At 38.0% G+C, this 23,092-nt stretch overlaps 1 protein-coding gene and 1 pseudogene across 1 annotated transcript in view; both read right to left on the reverse strand.

Moving 5' to 3' along the window:
• Nucleotides 1–730: 730 nt before the first annotated feature.
• LOC117063348 lies at nucleotides 731–2,033 on the reverse strand (annotated as a pseudogene).
• A 6,819-nt stretch (nucleotides 2,034–8,852) lies between these two features.
• The window catches only part of RAP2A (RAP2A, member of RAS oncogene family), a 34,318-nt gene continuing 20,078 nt past the window's right edge, over nucleotides 8,853–23,092 (reverse strand). The window contains exon 2 of the mRNA XM_033177405.1: nucleotides 8,853–12,636. Within this exon, the coding sequence (XP_033033296.1) occupies nucleotides 12,399–12,636 (238 nt within the window). The 3' untranslated portion in view covers nucleotides 8,853–12,398. The remainder of the gene's footprint in view (nucleotides 12,637–23,092) is intronic.

Here is a 23,092-nt window from a genome sequence, read left to right on the forward strand (position 1 = left end):
GCATGAACTCAGAGCCTTGTTCAAAATTATTAAGAATTTCAAGACCACAACAGAGGACTGAACCGAGCTTTGGTTTCTTCTAAGTGTGGGGTCGTTTACACATAAAGCTAGCTCTGCATATATCTTCCTAGTCCCTTGTTAGTTTTGAACAAATAAAATTGAATAGCTCTGATATAAGCAAACTTTTATTTGTAACCCTGTTTAATAGAATGTTCTGCAATGATGGAAATGCTGTATCTCTGCACTGTCTAATGTGTAGCCACTACCTACCTATGGTTAATGAACTCTTAGAATGTGGCTCATGTGACTTGAAATGTGGCTAGTGCTACTGACTAACTGTATTTTAATTTAAGTTTAATAATATACATTTAAATAGCCATACGTGGATGTGGCCAATGGCTACCATATTGGACAGAGCCATTTAATAAATTAACCAAACCAAAGACAATAAAGAAAGTAGCTTCATATAGAAAGAATCTGTAACAATAGAAAGCAAGGGATCGTTTTTTATTTTTTACATTTTTCCCCAAAAGCATTGTTTTTACTAATACAGAGTCCTAACCACTTCAGTGGTGGGAGGAGCGGGAGAGGCTCCTGTTGCAATCCAGAGACCTCCATAAAGTTGGTTTGTTGTTACCAAACACAGAGGAAGTGGCATCACAGATTTGGTAAACTAAGGACAATGTTTAGTCTCTCTGTGCTGGAACAACAAGGTGTGGTGAATCTCTGCTCATGTAAGAATCCTGAATTCAGGAATTGCATCTGTAACTACTCGAATTTCTCTCTCTGAAGGTTTGAGATCATTGATAGCACAGTAGAAAGGCCTGTAATTGCCACTGTGTTCAAATGTCCAGGCAAATTTTTTCTTCACTTCAATGAAGCTGGTTGACTCAGCTTGTTTAACTCCTGCTGCAGTGGCTTTAAACCCACAGTAGTGACCCGCAGCATCACACTTGTACACCCGAGGGCCTAGTTCTTCAAATATACTAATTAAAATCGTACAACCACCAAGGGACCTCATTTCAGCATTCTGTGTATAGACCTGAGTAGTATCAGTAATTCCTTCTACACAGTATGTCCACAGGAATCTAATAAACATATTTGCAATTAGCTGCCTTATATTGTGCCCTCTGTTCCCGGGATCTGCTGTCAGTGGTCACTCCTGTGATCACACAGCCAGTGTTTTTGGTCATCTTGATTAAGTGAGTCCTGGAATCCAACAATTTGTCAGGTACTATCGTCTGTGTGACAATTACTGCACAGTCTTTCTTTCTGACTGCTACTGATGTAAGGCCACCCTGGTTAATAGCCTTAAAAGCATATTCTACTTGGTAGAGCCGGCCTTCGGGTGAAAAAATTATAAGGTGGCAGTGAAAACCAGCGCCAGAATCATGGAACGTGTTGGTACACCCACTACTTCACTCACAGTCTCTGGTGTAATATCTCTTATATTAACTGTCTTGAGCAACTGACAGCAGCTACAGTTGCATGCTATCCCAATGGGAAATTGCGGCATAGCTTCTAAACTCATAAATAGAACAAGAAATGTCTTTAAGACACAGAACTGTGAAACTTGGAGGAGATCCCTGCCTAAAAATTTTGGTAAGGGTAGAGTGTTTCCATGGCAATGAAGACTCCATCCAAATGTAATTAAAAGTGAGTGACTAGCGGATCTATATTGTTCAGCTCTAGTACATTTTGCCTTTATATTTTTCTAAGCCACTGATATGCTAATAGACAATATTTGCTCAGGACCGAAGTGACAAGTCATTGTAAGAAGAAAAAGAGGACACAGTCATCTTAAAGAAACATGAGCAACTCTTCAGATAAAATGAAAAGGAAAGATATATTCTGTTGCTACTATTTGGAATTCCTTTGAGTCGTGAGCAGAGGAGTCATTATTTATGGTTTTCCACTTAGGATCACATTTCCTCCCTGAGGACGCTGTCAGGTTACCCTTTAAGGACTCTCCCTTGGTCCTTCCCAAGAAGTACCTGCCCTGGTTCTCCAGCCAGGTTCCAGTCCGCAGCCATTGCTGCCAGCTCTTCTCCACTCCAACCCCAGGCCCAAGGCTGTGGCCATGGGCAGCTTTGAGAGGCTCCATAAAGGAGTTGACAGATCCAGTGGCAAACGGTGACAACCACTGTCCTCGCAGTTTTAATGCTGACCAGTTTTGTTGTGTATATTTGGAAAGAAGTCAGTCATTTGAAAAAAGTATACAGCAAATATTATTGGTATGAGTGAATGAGTTTTGTGCATTTTTATTTTGTTTTAGTTACAAATCACATGTCCCTGGGTGCTGAAGGAAAATGCAGGGAGTTGTTGAAACCAGCTGCTCAAGTGAGCTAATTCCTCTTCCAGAAAGATGTTTATTGCTAGAAAAACAATCAAAAGGCCAAAATCATTCTCAAAAGGAAATAATGTGAATGACTTAATTAGCAATTGTCTGTGTTTAGGATGTGGGGAAAATCCAGTGACATGGGTCTACGGAAAGGTCCTCGTGGCACGTGAGGCAACAGAAGGAATGAAAAGAGGGAAGGAGCAGGGAAGGAGGAGTAAACACAGCTGAATTGGCTTAAGAGGTCCAGGCATGCCTAGCCCAACTCTTCCATCAACTTTCATGGCATAAGCTCTGCAATTACTTGTCTTGCTGTTGCCCCAGGACAGCAGTGCCTGGGGTCAACTATAAAGGCAGCAAAAGATCAGAAGTCGGGCTCTCTAGGCAGTGAGTATTGAGAGTCTCACTTACGTTACAAGGAACAACCAGCTTAATCCAGGGATTCTCAGTGGGAAAGGAGCAGAGCTCAATCTGTAGTGGAAGGAGGTTCCCAGATTTCCAGGGCAGGGGAAAGACTGGCTTTTTCTACAGTGAGCCACAGGAATATTTTTTTTTTTTTTTTTTTTTGTGAGATGGAGTCTCGCTCTGTAACCCGTACTGGAGTGCAGTGGCGCAATCTTGGCTCACTGCAAGCTCCGCCTTCCAGGTTCACACCATTCTCCTGCCTCAGCCTCCCCAGTAGCTGAGACTACAGGCACCCACCACCACGCCCGGCTAATTTTTTGTATTTTTAGTAGAGATGGGGTTTCATCGTGTTGTTGGCCAGGATGGCCTTGATCTCCCGACCTCATGATCTGCCTGCTCCGGTATCCCAAAGTGCTGGGATTATAGGTGTGAGTGACCGCGCCCGGCCGCCACATGGATTTGGATGCATCCCGTTAACGGGAGGGCCACATTTTCCTTCTTTTGAGAGTCTCTATACACAGTAAAATTTGATGGAACTATGTTACACATTTGAAAGATGGTGGTTGGAAAAATGTTAGGATGCATCATTTTCTTTAAAAAAATCTCTTGAGTCTCCTTACATCTAGGACAGCCCGTTAACCCCCATCCCATTATTTTTGTCTTTCAAGACATTGACAGTTTGGAAGCATCCAAACCTATTTTTGTGGCGTGTCCCATGATGTGGATTTGTCTGATTGTTTCTCCATGATTTGATCCAGGTGAAGATACCACATAGGTGGCATTGGGTGCTTCTTTTGTGTCACAGAGGGGCCCACGATAGACTTTAGACTTTTGTCCCTTTGTTGGCAGTGCTTGGTTTGATCACCTGGTTCATGTGGTGTCAGCCAGGTGTCACCACTGAAAAGCTACCTCTTTCCCTTAGCAAATAAGAAGTAATTTGTGAATATCTGTTTCCCTCTAACCCTTGCACCCAATGGCCTCAGCATTGCTGATTGCTGATCCGTCCCTGAATCTACTTTGATGTGGAGGATTGGAAAGGGATGACTTCTTGGTTCTGTCTTCTGTATCTGTTAGCTAGTATCCTGTAAATGGCTAATCCTTATTAGCTATTTATTTTTTAATTTCACTATGAACTCTCAGATTCAGTTTATTCTTAAGCTGTTTTTTGTTGGACATCATACCCTTTGCCTTGAGAAGTATTTACCCAACTATGAAATACTAGTCCTGTGAAATGTTCTAAGAAGAACTAGCATACGATGGTTAAATAATTTGCAGAACATAATGTATTTATAGCTTACAATGTTACATAATCCACATTAGGATATTGAAAACCACAAGAGCCTATTTAACTTTGTTTAAGCTGGTGTTTCTCAAATGTATTTGACCATGAAAATCTTTTTCCATCAGCCTTAGTACTTGATGGAACATATTCACAGAAACGCTGGCCAAGAGCCAGCTCTATTAATGTTTAAATATTTCATCAATAATATGAAACCAAGACTGATGATGGTGATGGTTGATGTATCACTGTTCAGTAAACTCTGTATGATTACAATTGTTATTTTCCTATTATCATATTCATAAGATCAATTCAGCATACCCCTGAGGGGCTGGAGGTCAAGAACAACCCTAAAGTAGGCAAAGATTTCTTTAAAAGAACACAAAAAAATTAACCATCAAATAAAAGATTGGTGCATTGACTTCATTAAAAGTAAGGACTTCTGTTTATCAGGAGATATCAACAAGAGTGTGAAAAGGCAAGCTTCAGACTCGGATAGTACACTGTACTTATAAACATGTGCCCAGAAAATGTAAAGAACTCCTACAAATATGTAAGTAAAAGATGAAATAAATCTTTTTTGAGTCACTTAATAAAACAGTAAATAAAACATTTACTAAATGGGCAAAAAACATAGCCACTTCACAAAAGAGGGTAACCAATGACCAATAAGCATATAAATATATTGGCCTTAGAGAAACATGAAGTAGAATCCACAATGACATACCACCATGCTCCCACCAGAATAAAATCAAAAATGACAAAGCCTGACAGTGCCAGGTATGTGTGTGGAAGGTGGAGTTGATAGATGCTGTGAGGCACTACCCGGACCTCCTTTCAGTCAAGTGACTGCTGCCCTGCTGCTGAGAGTGCCAACAGCCTTCACTCTCTGATCCTTCAGGGATTGCCTCTGCATCTTGTTCAAGGTCACAACAACTGACAGGCAGAGGGTATAGAGGACTAAACCATCTGGGCCCAACTCTAAGAGCCTCAATCTAACTCCCCCTGTCTGGGGGTTGTTGGCCCTGCATCGCACAACTTTTCCCTCTGGCCAACCTTACTTCCTCTACTCCCTTCCACAGGAGTTAATCCCAAGGACATTTGGTAATATGCATCCTGCACACTAAGCTCTATGTCGCAGCCCACTTCCCAGGCAATCCATCCTTGACACGGTGCAACTGGAGTTCTCACATACTGCTTGTTTGTGTAAACTGGTACAACCACTTGATAAAACTATCAATGTTTACGAAAGTTGACAATCAAATCTTGTCATTCTGCAATTCCCCTCCTAGATAGTGACCTAGGAGTATTGTGTCTATCCATCAAAAGTCATGTACACAAATGTTCATAGCAGTTTTATTCATAATAGACTCAAACTGGAAATACTCCAATGTCCATCAACTGTAGATTGCCTCCTCTCCTCTTCTCCCTCTCTCTTTTTTTTTTGGATGGGGTCTCCCTCTGCCACCCAGGCTGGAGTGCAGTGGCCTGATCTCAGCTCACTGCAACCTCTGCCTCCCAGGTTCAAGCAATTCTCTCTGCCTCAGCCTCTAGAGTAGCTGGGACTACAGCCACACACCACCACGCTTGGCTATTTTTTGTACTTTTAGTAGAAACAGGGTTTCACCATGTTGGCCAGGCTGGTCTTGAACTCCTGATGTCAGATGATCCACCTGCCTTGGCCTCCCCAAGTGCTGAGCTAACAGGCACGAGCTATTGCACCCAACTCGCTCTCTTTCTCTTCCCTTCCTCTAGAGACTACGGGGTCAGAGGAATTCTCACGCTCACAACTGATCCAGGTCCCCTCACCTGGACAGAGTTCCCACATCAGCATTTGGAGGCCAAATATCGAATAGCAGCATTTTCCAAATTGTGCTCCAGAGTGCTACTGTGTATAATCGAAAGAAAGTGTCCTGGGGTCTAGTTAGTTTTGGGACATGAGTGGAATTTGAGTTTTTTCCAAGATGTGAAATCTGTTATGTGGGGTTTCCCAAACTTGCTTGACTCTATCACCATTTTCAGCAAAACCTCTCATGGTATAAGACCTCTTCAGAACACACTACAGAGCTGTGCTGTAACAAACGTCAACATTTTAAACTAAAAATCTCACTAAAACCTAAAAACACCTGGTATTTAACTATAGGCATGGACCCAGCATTTATTCTTCAGTGTAGTATCTGATACATAGAACCCTTTGCCCTGCTGTCCCCAACCTGCCTCTGTATCCCCACTGCCCCTTGCTAATCCTATTTTTAGCCTGAATTCTTCCTTAGAAGTAGACCCAGCCTCTAACAGCAGAGCCCTGAGGCCTTGCTGTACTGTCATCCACCTCCACTCTGTCACACAGACACCTCAAGTTCCCAGGAGGGTCTAGCTCAGGCTGGTGCACAGATCCTGGAAAGAACAGAGCCAGCAGCAGTCTCTGGGGCTGTGCCTGGGACTTCGGCTCAGCCTGGATTACTGGGATGCTGACATGTGAAAGTAGGGGAGGTATAAATTATTTCTTGCCAGTAGACTAAACTGTATCTGTCTTGAGAGAAAAGGGAATGGCAAGGAGATGGGACTAGGATGTCTTTAACATCGGGGTTTATGTGTAGAGACCATCTGTGTATTGCGGCCGTGCCAAATTCAGATGTAACCTCTCAATAAATAATAGCTGAATGAGCACGGAATGAGTGGATTCAATTTAAGTAAAAGGATTAACAGTGGGGAAAGGTCATTTAGAGTTGTAAGCTTGTTAGAAGTTAGAAGTGTTAGAAATTAAGTGGCAGTTAGAAACTCAACTCTGCCACTTTATTAGCTGTGTGACTTTCAGTGATTCATTTTTAGTACTTAGAGGCAGTTTCTCAAAAATAACATCGAGTTATTTATCCTTCTACCTATGTTCATGTACTTACATATGTATATGTGCATAGGAAGATGCTGGGGATGATTTACATCCATTGTTAACGTGGCTGTTTGGGGGAACTAGAAGTTGGGGTGACCTTTTCTTTGCTTCACTCATCCTGATTGATGTTTTTAAAGGTATAAAAGCACATCACACTCAAAACAGTGTAAAATTGTAAATATGAATCATCGATACTGAAGTCTTTAAAATGGGAGGATCTAAGATTTTAATTAAAAAAATTCCCATAAGCTAAACCAAGAATCATTCCTTCAGTTTCTTTATTCCCAGCTCATATATACTAAATAGGTCTTCGTATTTAATCTTTCAAGCAGCTAGTCCTCTACCTTTTTTCCCTGCTGAGAAATCCTGGAGGACTCCTTACAGACTAACATGAAGACTTCAAAAAAATATAGAAAGAAATAATAGTGTCTTACCTAGAATAGCAACAAATCTTTTAAAACTCAATACTGCGATGTTGGAGATGTTGGATATTATCTAAAAACTATTTATAGGCCAGGTGCGGTGGTTCACGCGTGTGATCCCAGCACTTTGGGAGGCCGAGGCGGGTGGATCACGAGGTCAGGAGATCGAGACCATCCTGGCTAACATGGTGAAACCCCGTGTCTACTAAAAAAATAGAAAAAATTAGCCGAGCGAGGTGGCGGGCACCCGTAGTCCCAGCTACTCGGGAGGCTGAGGCAGGAGAATGGCGTAAACCCGGGAGGCGGAGCTTGCAGTGAGCTGAGATTGTGCCACTGCACTCCAGCCTGGGTGACAGACTGAGATTCTGTCTAAAAAAAAAAAAAAACTATTTATAAAAATATTTATTAAAAATACTAGATAATATTCAACAATGTAAAACCAGTTGAAATTATCCACTTAACTGATGAAGAGCCACTGTGTTTTACTAGTATTTACGTGGCAAAATATTTTAAAGAAACAAGTAAAAGGTCAACAGCTTCTTTCAGAAGTTTGTGATAATATTCTCAGCTTCATAGATCCTAGACGTCAGCTGGGTTCCAAATTGGGCAGCACCTTATTCCTTTAGCTACATATATTTTCATTCGTGGACCTCTAACAAACAAATAATGTAACTTGAGAGAATTTCAGAGTACTACTTTTTAGCCTCAAAGATATTCTTCCAACTTGGGATTTGATACATTTAAATAATTTATAAAAAATGTATAAACACTTCAAATAAAATTATGAAGTTCTTCAGAAGATATTACTAAAATATAAGTATGTTTTCCTTTAAATATCTGGGATTCTATCTACAGTGCCTCTGTTATATTCATTCAAATTATTCTTATAATCTAAAACAATGAAGCGTCTCAACTGGTGGAATGCTGCCAGAGGATTTCAGCAGAGTTTGAAGGCAACATAACCGACAGGCATAGTTTAAGTTGGCTTAGGAAATGAATGGGCTCCTTATCAGAGCAGCTGAAGGCTGTATACAATTAACAGCATCTGCCAACATTCACAGGGCCCCATATAGAATAAGCAGGCCCTACAGCCCCGCAGCAACCTTCAGCTTCTGGCACTCTCGGATCCACATGACTTGAAAACAGAAAGCCGGCTTCAAGCCATCACTAGAAGGACACAGAATCATTTTAGTGATATTGCTAATTCATGTTAATTATTTAGAACAATTCTGTTAACCTTAGCATCAGGCTTCAAATTAGCCAGCTATCATTCAAAATATAAAATATCATTTGTAGAGATAAGTTTATATTTATAACTGATTTTATAATCTTTTCCATGTTAAATTTAAAGACTATGAGAAGTATCTACCTACCTGCCTTTTTATATGATGAACTCTCAATTTAAATCAGCTAAAATATTTTTGCATGAGGAGTACTAAATTCATTCTATGGCAATTTTTAGTTGTTTTGTATATAATACATTTCTCTCATGAGCATGTACAAAACAAAGCAAATCCAGAGTTTCATTAAATAAATTTATTTGTTAAAATAATTTAACTCCAAATACAACTGTTGAATTTGCATTGAGTTATAACTACAATTCATGTTTTAATTGAAATGTCAAGGTGTAACAACTGACATTGTTACAAAACAATAAACTGTTGTTCAATTTTAAATGGTCAGTTGTATTAGAGCGCAACACTTAACTGTGAACTATATCTCTGGGAAACCTCAAATCAATAATGATAAGTCTGTTTCCAAAACCCACTGCAGTCATTCTTGAAACCCTGATCAAGATTTAATAGATGCACAATGACATGTTAAATTAAAAAAAAGAACCCCATAGTCCTTAATGTTTGATTGGCTAAGGGACAATTAAAGCTTACCCAGTGCTAACAAAAGACTACTGATAAGAACAAAAAATTAAAAAAACACAGAAGCAAAAAACAGCAACAAACAAAACAAAGCACTTTCATATTCACACATACACTGACAACATTAACATTCATACTGGAAAACCCTTGAAAACAGATACCAGATAGTCTTAGGCAACATTTCTTTATATAGAAAAGCAAATATCAGTAGTATTACCACAGAAAAGTGATGGCAACTGTAGCAACTTGAGTCAAAAGTTCAGTCCTAATTCTACAAACCAAAGGAGAAAATCATCAAAGCACCTTTCGATAGTTTAAGAAAAGATGTGATGTAATACTTTTGATCAGATGCTGGCTTGTTTTGTATAAGTTGAACAACATGAAAGGCATCAGTTACCATCACTATCACAGTTGAAAAGAAACCAAAAGTTGCGACATCAAAAGAAAAAAAAATTCAAAGATGCTGCCTTTGTATAAAAGTAAAAAAAGGAAAATCTTATCACAAGAGCTAAAGAAAAAGTGGGTCTTTGGATCAAACCATAATATTTTTAAGGCATGTGAGAAAAACTTTCACTTATCTAAGTTGCTAGTCTGATCAGGGCATAAAATAAATAGTGGCACAAGGTCAACTTTCTTCTGTAGCCACTAAGGTTTCATATGCCAACAAATGTCATCTTCCTGTTCTTAAGCATTTTATTACTGTAATGTCTCAACAAACACATTCATTTGCCAACTGAGTTATATTCACATCGGATGGACAGGAATTTCCAGTTTCGGGATGTCCTTGATGCCTTGGTCACTAAATATGCAAGGGCTGCGTGGAAACACTGATCAGGCAGCCAGATCAGTTATTATTCATGTCTTGACAGTAAAAGCCCACCTTGTCATCTGACACAAATGTTTTTAACTATTAATACAATTCAAAATTTTAGATCATTTTTTCCACTTTACATTCTGCCATATCTTCCATATTATTTAACCTATTTTCACATCTGCATAGCAAGTCATAATGTCAAACTGCGGGATCTTTATATATATTTCTATTTTGCAATCTTGTCAAACATTGCTATTAGTTACAGAATTCAAAAGAATCATTCTGAGAAGTTAGAGGAATCAAAACTCAACCAATTTACTAACAAATATTTTTATTTCAGTAGAGAAATCATATATCTTGAATCTCCAATTTCTCTACATGTTTGAATCAAACCAACTTTTATGCAGTGAAATTCGTTTCAATAAAATTGGTTAAAATTTTTTGTCCTATAAACAAGGTGCTTCATAACTGAGGATTATAAAAAATTATACTGAAGAATGTAAATATTCAAAATTCAACGATTTTTGACAACTATGGCCTGGTTTCATTCACCTATCTCTTCAGTTTTTTCATTATGAAAAATACTATCAACCTTTTTTTTTTTTCCATCCTCTAAGCTTAATGCCAGTTATTAAACACTTGGGGGGCTACCAATGATTTCATAAAAGTATAAAAGACACTTTAATAATTTAAAAGAAAAAAGTTTTTGATACACTATATTCTGCAGTATAGATTCTTAGTATAGGCAAATTGTCTCTGACTTGTGCCAAATTCTTCGGAACAATAAACACACATGCACACACAAACACACATTCTTCTCTCAGTGACACACGTAAGACCAGAGGTTACTTGCACAAGACTGTGAAACCAACAAAATGTGGGGTGGTGTATATATCGCAGGCTCAGTGATATTGCAGTTCTGAAGGCCAAATTCTTCTCCCAAGGCCCAGCTCAAGATAATCTTTTCAGCATTTGTAACTGAAGTTAGCTGAAGACTCCTCTATACTTGATTGTAAAACTTATGAATAGGTTTTTCCTGTGCCATTAGTCATGCAAATGATAAATACTTCACGGCTATGAAAACCAAAAATGTCAGAGCTTGAGCACCTTTTCAAAACAAAATATTCACTCCAGCTTTATTTGACACTTCAGTAATCAGGGCAAAATTGTTCTAAGAAAACCTTTATATAATTCTCCAGGAAAATTAAAGATAAAAGGCTTTTGTCCCTTACCTTCCACTCTATAATTTATGTTCACTTTTAAGCCCAAATTATTTCACATGGTTATTCAATTTTTAAAATGCCTGCAATAAAGCTCTGCTACAGCAAACTTGATTTTGAAAGCAGGTTAGCCACAGGTCACACTACAACCATAGCCCTTAAAGGCGAGAAGGAATTTGCTGCTTTAATGAACTTAAAAATGCCAGATATTCGTACTGTCCTGTGAGGTTTCTGCAAACGGGAACATGTGGATGCAACATGGCTTCATTTTCCTTACATGATGGTACTAGTTTATCTATTAGAATGCTTCTTGTTAGTAAGGCTAGGTAATCTCTTCCCATCACAGTTGCTTCCCTCTTGTTCAGTAAAGTTACAAAGACCACCCCTGCTCAGTTAACAGAGGGCAGGGTCGGGGTTTTAATTCTGATCAAACCCTTGTGAAAGCCTCCATTTTCTGTGGCAAAGCAGGTGATTTAACAAATTCTAAAGCCAGACTGTATTTTTACATAACCTGTTCTGACTTTTGCTCTATCAAGGATTGAAGCATGAGTTAGTTCCATGTCACAAATTAGAATAACAGCTACAATTAAGCATCAATTTTGAAAAACAGAAATGTGTTAGCTGAATAAAGAATCTCTCCCTGTAATGCTGTTGGCAGGTCAGCTGTTACTGTCTTACTTGACGAAATACATTGGTTAGAAGCTCTATCCCAATTCCTGAAATTCAGTACTCTTGTAGGAAAATATTTCTCCTTTACTTATTTTTTTAAAGACGACAAAATATTTTAATTGTAAGTGGTCATAGGAATTCTTCTGGTTTCTCCCTTATGGTTATTTTTAATTTATACAATAGTTGCTTCTGTCAACTCAGTGACAATGCCATCATAGCTTTCAAATGAGATCACCCTGTAGATCGATGGACTATGCCTTAAAGTTGCAGATGCATAAAGGAGACTGAGGACAAATGGTGAAAACTGTAGTTACTGAACCCAAATGTTACTCAGAGATATCAACTGACAACCACTGCTCAATTCTGAATAAGGGCTGCAGTTCTCTGTAGATTAACACCACGCATCCTGCAAGTTCTGCAGTGGAGTAGGCGAGTTTTCTATCACCTACGACATTGGGCAAATCCCATCCAGGACAGCCATATTTGGATGCTATTGTATGTTACATGCAGAACAGCATGGGTCATCTTTGTCAGGCTGAGCAGCATAGTTCATCTGCCTCACAATTTCTGCAAAGAGTTCGTCCACCATTGTTTTACTCTTAGCGGAAGTTTCCATAAAGGGGCAGCCCCACTCTTCAGCAAGTGCTCTGCCTTCATTGGACGATACTTCTCTCTCACTTTCCAGGTCCACTTTGTTCCCAACCAAGATGACTGGCACTTTCTCATACCTATGAGAGAATACACAAAACACACAGACATTGTAATAGTTAGCACAAAGTTAAAAATCACGTGGATTTTTGTTTTGGGCGGCTATTCCAGCATAAATGGTATCTTCAGTTGCATGAAAATCATTTGTACCACTTGGCTTGATACTTATCTGAAGGCATTTGAAGCTGCTCTCACAGTGGATCATAAAATGAGTTTTATGAAATGATGTTTTAATCAATCAATTATACATCCTTTAAAATCAATTTATCTTTCCAGATATACTTGGAAAATTATTCTCAGAAACTCAGACTAAATCCTCTTAATTTTTTTTCCATTCTGAGGGAGGGTTGCACAAAATTTCACAGTTGATCACATAATAAATAACTCCAGTGAGCAAACAACTTATAATTATCAGCATTTCATTATGTTCTATGTGTATAAAATTGATCATGTTCATATAAAAATTAGCTGGGTATGGTGGCAAGTGCCTATAGTTCCAGCTGCTCGGGAGGCTGAGACAGAAGAATCGCTTGAACCAGGGAGGCAGAGGTTGCAGTGAGCTGGTATCATGCCACTGCACTCCAGCCTGAAAAAATGATCATGTTCGTTCTAATAGTTCTCAGATAAGAAAAAAGCTAGTAGAAATCATCCAAATGGAAGCCATCAAATACAACCACACCCCATCCCTTCAGAAAACTTTTATGGATTAGTCAGTTCAAAGAGAAACAATTAGGATTCTTTTAAGACTGACAAGAATTCAGCCTCAATTAGCTTTAATTGGTGTTATTTCTCTTTTTCTTCCTAACTAAAATAGGTATCTCTGAGTAAACATGTTTGGAAAGAGCTAAACTAATAAAAATAGTAAGTGATAAGAAAGAACAAAGAAAAAAGCTCCTAAGTCATTTTGGTGCCTAAGATGATTGTCTCTACAATGGTTACTCCATGTAGCACAGGTCACAACAGATGTCAACGCTGGTGCTGGCCTACACATTTATTTACTATTCTTGTTTGTTTGTTCTAAGAAAGGTAGCTAAAATATTTTCACAAGACATTTTAAAAGGTTTTTGTGATTTTAGTATAAATCAGTGTGTATGCGTGTGTGTGTGTGTGTGTGTGTGTGTCTTCCCCTAAGCAGAATGTATTTCTGATTTAAAAGAGGTAAACAGCAAGATCACACATAAATGATAACAAATGTGACTGGACACTGTTAATCTATCAGAAGAGAAAACCCACCCTATGGTCAAACCTTTGAGGCAGGATGCACAGACAATTTTTATCATTCAGGAAACTGGATAATAGACAGGTGGTTATTGTTTGCTATACTTCCACAAATTTCATCATCCTGTCAAGAGGGTTCTCTCCGCTCACCCTAACTTGTAAAGCAAACCAAATTCCCAGCAGTCTCACTTTCTTCTTTGCCACTATATCGAACTAAGAATGGTCTCAACAAGAGGGCACACTCCAGGTAGTGAGCCATTTGGCAATGTGAAACATGAAAACAACTTAAAAATGACTGGAAGTAGCAACATCAAAGGCAAACCTAGAAGTTGGATATTATCATTTTGTGGGAAATGAATGTGGACAACTTCAATTTATATCAAAAGACTTTATATAAACTTACTGTACACTACTGTATCTTATGATTTCGGGCCTTAGATCATGCTGACAGCTCTGAACGTAAGACACAAGGGTTTTTTAACATCTCCTAGGACTCTTACATACAATTTGTGCATCCCATGGCCTATGGGAGGGCAAGTGGCAGTGAGAATAAAGCTGCATTACAGAACACCATATATTTGCTACTTTGCATATAAACTCTCTTGATAGGCTATACAGAGAAGCTTGGCAGGGAGCAGACAGTGCCAGCCGTGTCAGGACAATGTCAGTTTCCAATTTGTGTTACTTGCAAAATGTAATTACATTTCATTTTTCTTATGAGAGTATATACATCACAGTGTGCTTTAAAATGCTCTGCTTGGCAGTGAAGTAACTCAAAAACATTAATAAAATTAAGTAAAACTTATTGGTTGAATTTAAGTTGAAACAAATTTCGGTCTGTCTACGAATAATAAAAAGTGGTAAGACATCACTTTCTATTAGCTGAGATAAATGTTAATATTTTAAAGAATATATTTAAGTTTAAATGCAATACTATATATATATATTTTTTGAGACGGAGTCTTACTCTGTCATCCATACTGGACTGCAGTGGCGTGATCTTTGCTCACTGCAAACTCTGCCTTCCAGGTTCACGGCCATTCTCCTGCCTCAGCCTCCCGAGTAGCTGGGACTACAGGCGCCCGCCACCTCGCCCGGCTAGTTTTTTGTATATTTAGTAGAGATGGGGTTTTACCGTGTTAGCCAGGATGGTCTCGATCTCCTGACCTCGTGATCTGCCCGCCTCGGCCTCCCAAAGTACTGGGATTACAGGCGTGAGCCACTGTAAGTCTATATCATGTTTTATATGTGAAATATTTCTTACACTTTTAGTAAGTGGAGGATCTACTAGAATATGTAGATTTTCAAAACTTGCAAAGACATCATATTATTAAGTTATATTGATACACTATTAAAATCAAGAATTTGAATAAATCTTACCATCAACCTGATTCTCAAAACAGTAAATAAAATATTGCAAACACAATTCCACATATAACAGCATTTAATAACTGGTAAATGTAGATAAAAATGCAGTCAGTATCAGAGAACCTGTTTATTGTATCACTAATTTAATTGTCAGTGGTCTTTTCTAAAATCAAGTTACTAAAGACACTAGAGAAATCCACATTAATATCCTCAGAAGATTTTTAAACTGAATAAGACGTTCAGAAAAAAAAATTATGTACATTTCAGAATACCAGACAGTGATAAATTTTGTCTCTCTTTCTGTTAAAATTTGGGACAGAAGAAAAGATTCTACACTCAGATTTGGAGGCTCTGCTTCCAGTTCTGCCAATGAGATCATTTCCTTTACATATCTGTATTTCATTTCTTTGTCAGTAAAAAGAGAGTAAGAATATCTGTTCCCACTTAACATAGGGTTGCTGTAAAGGTCAAATGAGATAATGCTGAAAAAAAATCAAGTACTAGATAAAAGGAGGGTGGCTGCTTCTTTCCCTTCCTAACTCTACTGATGTGGCCTTGAGAAGCCATGAAGGGTGAAGAAGGAGCCAGAGAAACTGATCAAAGGAGGTAAAGAGCTCCTGAGGGCAAACCGAGTTGAAGGTGGAGCTGGGGGAAGAGACAGGCAAAAAAGAGATGGGAGTCAAAACAAAGCAGCCACCACACACTAACCAGTCCCTGTGCTGAACATCATGGTGATGGGGTGGGGGTGCCTAGGAAAGCAGAAAAGCAAGCATTCCCAAACAGCGGGCACTCCAGAGAAAATGCCCCCGTGGGGAAGGCATTCTAAGAAGGCTTTGGGTTGGGGTGACAGAATAGGGTCCCATATGAAGGTAACATTTGGAGAAATCTGGATCCTCCTTAAGAAAGACGGGTGAGAAGTTGAAGGGAAAGAAGCCAAGCCCTGTGTTGACAGTAGATGACTGCACTGCAGGAGGAAGCTGGTGTTGCTATCTGTTTTAGCAATATGGTGGGTTAAAAAAAAAAAAAAAACCAAACAGACTAGGACTCCTGTCCCAGAACTGCCTCTAGCTAGTACTGTGAATTTAGAAGATTAACCTAATCTTGGTTTCCTGCATTTCTTGAAGTATAAAATGAGCTGGACTGGATTAATTCCTAAGATGCTCCGAGGTTAAAAATCACAACAGACATGGTGGGTCACACCCACCATCAACACGTACCACTGACTGGGCTAATTGCTGAGTGCTAAGCACTGTTCTAAGAATAACGTCCAATGGGCTGATCTTTAAGAGATATGAAAGTGTGCGTCGGGAGTAAAGCCAAAAATGTTGGGGGAAATCTCATGAGATCTCATGGGGCCAAAACACAAGCAGGAGGTTTCACTTCTACAAGTGGAGCCGCTACTGCCAGCATGCTCTGACTCAACAGCAGACCTCCAAAATGCACTCACGACCTAGGCAGTTCCATTTCACAGACAATGTTGTTCAAACACAAATATTTGGGATGGTTTTAACTACGTGAATACTGAAGGCTATACTGAAAACTGTCTGATGTGGCATAAATAGCTAGTAATGAGCAATCAATACATCATGTACTTATCCATCCACTCAACACATATTTATATGCTAAGGGCTAGCCACTATTCTAGACACTTATATCAATGGACAAAGCAAATAAATCTCTGTAATTTCACAGTGCTTACAGTCTAGCAGAGGGCACAGACATCAACAATAAACATAAGTCAATTCTGAGTTTACAATAAAAGTGTTAAGTGCAATGGAAAAAAAGATGATGTGGATCGGGTGGTGGGTGGGGAGCACAGGTGCCGCAATTTTAAGTAAGATGATCACAGGCCTTGCTGGGAAAGTGGCTGTGAACAAAGATGGGAAGGGTCTAAGATGGGAAGGGTCTCTGGGAGTCTGCTCCCTACCGTGCAGGTTCTAGGGGAAGAGCATTCTAAGGACGACATGCCCTAGACAATGCCTGAGCTGGTGAGAGCGTGCCTGTCAGTGCAGCGACCAGCTGTGGGATCCATCCTTACTGCCTCCTGCAGGACTCTGGCAGTGGAGGAAACGTTCATTTGAGGCTAGACCTCAGGAATTCGGGTGCCAAAAGTGGCCTCAGAAGACAAATCTGGCACTTATGACAGACTAACTCAGAGGGCTGACTGTTATTTAGGAAGATGAGGCGCTTTGTTAGTGCGTGATGACTGTTACTTTCATGTTCTATTTTCATTATCAGTTTTGCGGGTTGCCTTCATTTTCCCTCTTTTCTAAACACATCATTTGGACGTAAAGCTAAAGATGCAAAATTCTAAAACTGTTCAATGTATGTGTTATTGTTAACCTGATCATGAGTAAGATGCCACTTTGCCTACATCTTAAACATCAGCAGATATCTCACCAACTTCAGCCTGTCTTCCTTGAAATTTCCTTTAAGGGCATGACCAGGTCAGTGACTGATGCAGGTCTAATAATTTTATTTCTGTGTATAGTCTGTGGACAAACACTTTTTTATTGACAAGAATTTCCATATTGTTGACTGTATTCATGAACATGATTATAAATGTATAAATACATAAAACTAGTTCTTTTAAGCAGCTCTGCTTAATGGATTCAATGAAACATCAGAAATACTGGCTGTAGTATCACTTAGCTGTAGAATGTTAATGGGCTTCTCACCGAGACAGTTTTTTAAAATATCAATAACTCAAAAGCATTTGATGTGTTTATCAAAATACTTTATTTTGCTTTCTCCTTTCTTGTAACTGTCCTGATATGTGTGCATGTCTATGTATATATATTTTATTCTGGTCATGTCTGAACTTGGCTGACCATCAAAATAACTTGAGAATTTTTTTAAAGGTAGTGATTTCTAGGCCCTATTCCAGAGCTAGTTAATCTAAATCGATGGGATCAGGACCCAAGAGTCTATTAAAATATGTAATATGTCTGTATCTATAAGCTCTGAAGATTGATTCTGAAGTTGAGCAGGGTTTAGGAATCACCGGCCTAATTTACTACTTTGTGACCCCAAATAATATTCTGTGTTTATAGTTCATGGTTCCATATGTGGCAAGTCCAGACTCAATTCCTTCTTCCCCTAACTTATTCACCAATGATAAACTGTAGACAGATACCACTACTGTCCGTTCCTGTACTTTACTTTTGAGGGGGCTGCACCGCAGCGTATCAAAAGGTCATACTTCATGTGAATTTTAACATGCTGTTATCTTCTTAGTGATAAGCAGGCAGAAATATAATTCTCATTGGATTTAGAAATGAGAATCAGAAAGGCTTTTCTAAGTCCCCTCATTCAACTTTTCACCCAATGTTAAAATGATCTACCAAGAGAGTCCCAAGGCAAACCGTCAAAAAAACTGATGCTTCAATTACTTCCATGATAAACTTACCAAATGGCTTTGGAGCTTATGTCTGAACATTTTTAGTGACATGGAACTCATACCTACAGGCAACCCATTTTGTACTGTCAGGTCTGTTAAAAGTTAGTGTTAAAAAGTCAGAGTTTAAAAGTTTACCTGTATATAAGGAACTGTGATCTGTAACACCCTGCCCCTTCTTCTCACAGATTCTAGTTCTTTTACCCTTTAGAATGTAGAAATCTCTTCCCCAACGTGAATACAGGTCCCTCCTACTCTTGCTCAAATTAAGTAAGTCATGATTTAAAAAAAATACCCAGCAATACTTAATAGGAAACCAAAAAACATTTTTTTAAATTCTTAATCTCGGCTCTGTGAGAATGATCACTATAACTATTTTGATGTCTATCCTTCCAAATTATTTTCCTATATATATATATATATATCAATATAAGTATAGCTATAGCTTTTATAAAAGGAGATTATACCAATTACATTTGGTAACTTCCATGTCCACTCTTACAAAGCTTTCCATTTTAATAAATAATATGTATCATATTGGTGGCTAGGTAGGATTCCATGTTATAGAATGTATAACTGCACCATAATTGAGCTGTACTCCATTAATGTATATGAACGCCCCCACCCCTATTTTTGGCTAAAATAAACAGCAATCTGATCAACTACACCTAGAAGTGTGATTTCTGCCTCAAAGGGTATACATTATACACACACACACACACACATATATATCTCACATATGTGTTTATACCTATAATCTTTTGCATACCTTTTGAGCCAGAAAAATCATATTCCTAGGTTAGTTCATCAAATTGCCCTGTAAACACAGACACACACAAAATTTCAGTGAACATCTAGAAATTTATACTAAAACCAACAGTGCTTAAGAATGCCTGTTTCCCTATCCTTGGGATTTATATTTATAATCTTTTAATAAAGTGCTATGGGAGTTCTGAAGAAAGAGAATTGTTTTTGGTTAGGACTTGAAGGCTTCTACCACAGCTTGCTAGCATGAAACATCAATACTGCTTGTAAGGATGAAAAACATGAGCTAAGTAAACCTGCCCTCTTCCTCCAACCTGACTTGTTTTGAACTGACTCAATACTTCATCTTAAAAGGGCATTTCTGGTAATTTAGCTCGAATAATGAAAGAAAACCACAGTCCTTTGCTCTGATGTCCTGTTGGTTTCAGAATGCATACTGAAGATGAACAGAGAGAAATGTGTAAATGTAATGTAAAAAGTAAGGAGAGTAATGATACCAAGAAGATATTCAAAGCTATTAGGAATACCTCAACCAATAAAATAATCTGTTTTCATAGAAACTGAGTGTTGATATTATATCAGAACAGATTCCTAATGCTTTGATTGTGATAGACTAACTGATGATGGAAATGCAACTCACAGTCATTTTAAATGTTTTATTAAAAAACCACTTGAGAATTTCTATTGTGGCGAGGATGGCATAAGCCCATTAAAGTGTTTATCTCCTGCTGATTACAAATAAAAACTCAGGACAAAATACAAAAAACAATTACCAAAGAACTCTAAAAAGTAAAGAGAAAAAAGCAGTTTGGGGAAGGGAACCAACACCTGAAGAAGAAAGAGACCTACATGCAGGTGAGTTTCCTGGTTTTCCCGTCTTTTTTCTTGTGGCCTTGAGCTGAGGGTGGGCACTCAGTGGTGCACACAGAGAACTAGAACTCTGGGAGACTGTCTTTAACCAGAAGATCAGGGTAAAGGGCCCTTTGAGCTTGAGTATGTGTATGGGCTGAAAATCCTCATTTTTTTTCCTTCTTATTTCACAGCTCATCTAGAGTGAGTAATAGCAGAGCTGGGGCAGTAGGCAGTGCCAGTAGCTAAAACTTCATTGGAAATCTGTCTTTCTGACTAGAGAACTGGGAAATGGGCCCTCAGTCCTGATGAGGGTGGGAGAAATCCCCAGTATACTTCATTCTCTTTTTCTCTTCCCATTTTACCAGAAAGATGACCTCAACTGCAAGAACTGTGTGGTGGTGCAGAAAGCTAAAACTTTGAAACACCATGTTTCTGGCCAGACCAAAAATGGGCTCTTGTGATCTAAAGAGAACAGGAGGAATCCCAGAGATCCCTCCAAAGAGGAGAAAGCTAGAGAAAAAGATTCCCTAATTTTGTGTATGATTCAACATAAGCTAATAGGAGCTGTGTATGAGTGGGAAGACTCAAAGCAGTATAACAAAGGTTAAAGAACCAAACTACAATTGAAACCACTACCTGTGTCTCAGACTAGCTAGTGAGGGGTTGTATACACACAAGACAGCATAGTAAAGGCTTTGAAAATTGAACTGACATCGGAATCATCTTCCAAACAAAGAGAAAGTTTGCAGTTTGAACCTCAGTGGGTTGGTTATCAGCTAAAAGGGAAGAAGCAAGCTACATTCTCCAGAGGATTATAATAGGACCCAGAGACTAAGCAACATAATACTAAAAATGCCCAACACAATCTAAAATTACCAAACATGCAAAGAAACAGAAAAACTAATTCTCAAGGGTAAAAACTATCAATAGATGTCATATGACCTATATGCTGAAATTATCAGACTTTAAAGAAGCAATTATAACCATGCTCTATGAGGTAAGCACTCTAGAAATAAAGAGAAAAATAAAATGCTCTCATCAAGTATAATAAAAAAGAACCACATGAAACTGAAAATTATAATATCTGAGATAAAACATTCACTGGATGAGAAGATACATGACAGAAGATTCAGTAAACTTAAAAACAGATAAACAAAAATGGTCTAATTTGAAGAAAGGAGAGAAAAAAGATTGAAAAAATCAATGAGCAGAGCTATTATGTCAAGGCACAATATAATCAAATCATTTAAAACTAGAGATAAAGATAAAATCTTGAAAGCAGTCAAAGAAAACAAATGCATTACATATAGGAGAACAAACAAAATGACTGAACATTTCTCATCAGAAACCACAGATGCCAGAAGACAGTAGAACAATCTTTACAATACTAAATGAAAAAACAAAAAACCCTGTCAACACAGAATACTGTATCGGCAAAAATATCCTTCAGAACTAAGGGAAAATAATATTTTCAAGTGAAGGAAAGCTAAGAAAATTTATCACTAGCAAATTTGTTGTAAAAGAAATACTGAAGAAAATTCCTCGGGCTGAAGGAAAATAGTATCAAAGCAATCCTGCAATTTTAAAAATGAGGAAAGAAAAACAAATAGTAAATACTATGTAAATATAAGATTATTTTTTCCTCAAGTTCTTTACAATATGTATAAATGTACAAAAAATTATAGTCCTTTTTGGGGATTTTGATATAGGGGGATGTAAAACATACAAAAACTCTGAAAAGCAGAGACCTACATGGTTGTAAGCTCTTTACATTTTACTCTAAGTGGTACAATACAAATTCGAAGTAGACTGTGAAAGGTTAGGTATTTATATTGTCATACCTACAACCACCATTTAAAAAATATAAAAGACAACAGATAAAATAGAATACAAAAAATACACATAATCAGAAAGAAGGCAGAAGAGGGAGAAGAAGAAAAAAATAAGCAGGTGAAAAAAATAGAAAACAAGCAGTAAAATGGTGGGCCTAATTGAAGCATATTAGCAATTACATTAAATGTAGGTTTAAACACATGAATAAAAAGACTTTCAGACTGAATCTTTTTAAAAAAGACCTATATCCATGCTATCAAGAAGAAATCCACTTTAAATATAAGTTAAAAGTAAAAGGATAGAAAAAGATATATCATGTAAACACTAACCAAATTAGATTTCATCAAAATGAAAATGTTTGCTCTGCGAAAGACCTGAGAGGAGAAAAGGACAAACTATAGACTTGGAGAAACTTTTCAACCCATCTATCTGACCAGACTAATATCTAGAAAATATAAAGATGTCTCAAAACTCAACAGTAAAAACAAACTATCCAATTAGAAAATGGGCAAAAGCCATGAATAGACATTTCACTGAAGAGGATGTAGATGGCAAACAAGCACTTAAAAAGATGTACATCATCATGTGCCATTTATCATAATGATGAAAATAAAAAAGTCACTAAAATAAAAAATAGTGACAACACTAAAATACTGGTGAGGATGCAAAGAAGCTAGATACATTGCTGATGGAATATAAAATTAGCTACTTTAGAGAAAAGTATGGCAGCATAAAATTAACCATGTAATTATCATGAGTGAAAAATTGCACCCCTGGGCATGTAACCCAAAGTAGACTTATGATCACATAAAAATCTGTACACAAATGTTTATAGGTAAAAATCAGTAACAACCAAGATGTCCTTCTTCAAGTGAATGGATAAACAAATGGCAGTAAATCTGTATCAGATATACTACTTAGCAATAATAAGGAATGACGTATTGATACACACAACACCTTGGATGAATCTCCAGGAAATTTAGCTGAGTGAAAAGGGCCAATCCGAACGGGTTACATTCTGTATGACTTCACTTAGATACCAT

Source organism: Trachypithecus francoisi, unplaced genomic scaffold (assembly GCF_009764315.1).
Source record: "Trachypithecus francoisi isolate TF-2019V2 unplaced genomic scaffold, Tfra_2.0 Lachesis_group18, whole genome shotgun sequence".
NCBI classification, from domain to species: Eukaryota; Metazoa; Chordata; class Mammalia; order Primates; family Cercopithecidae; genus Trachypithecus; species Trachypithecus francoisi.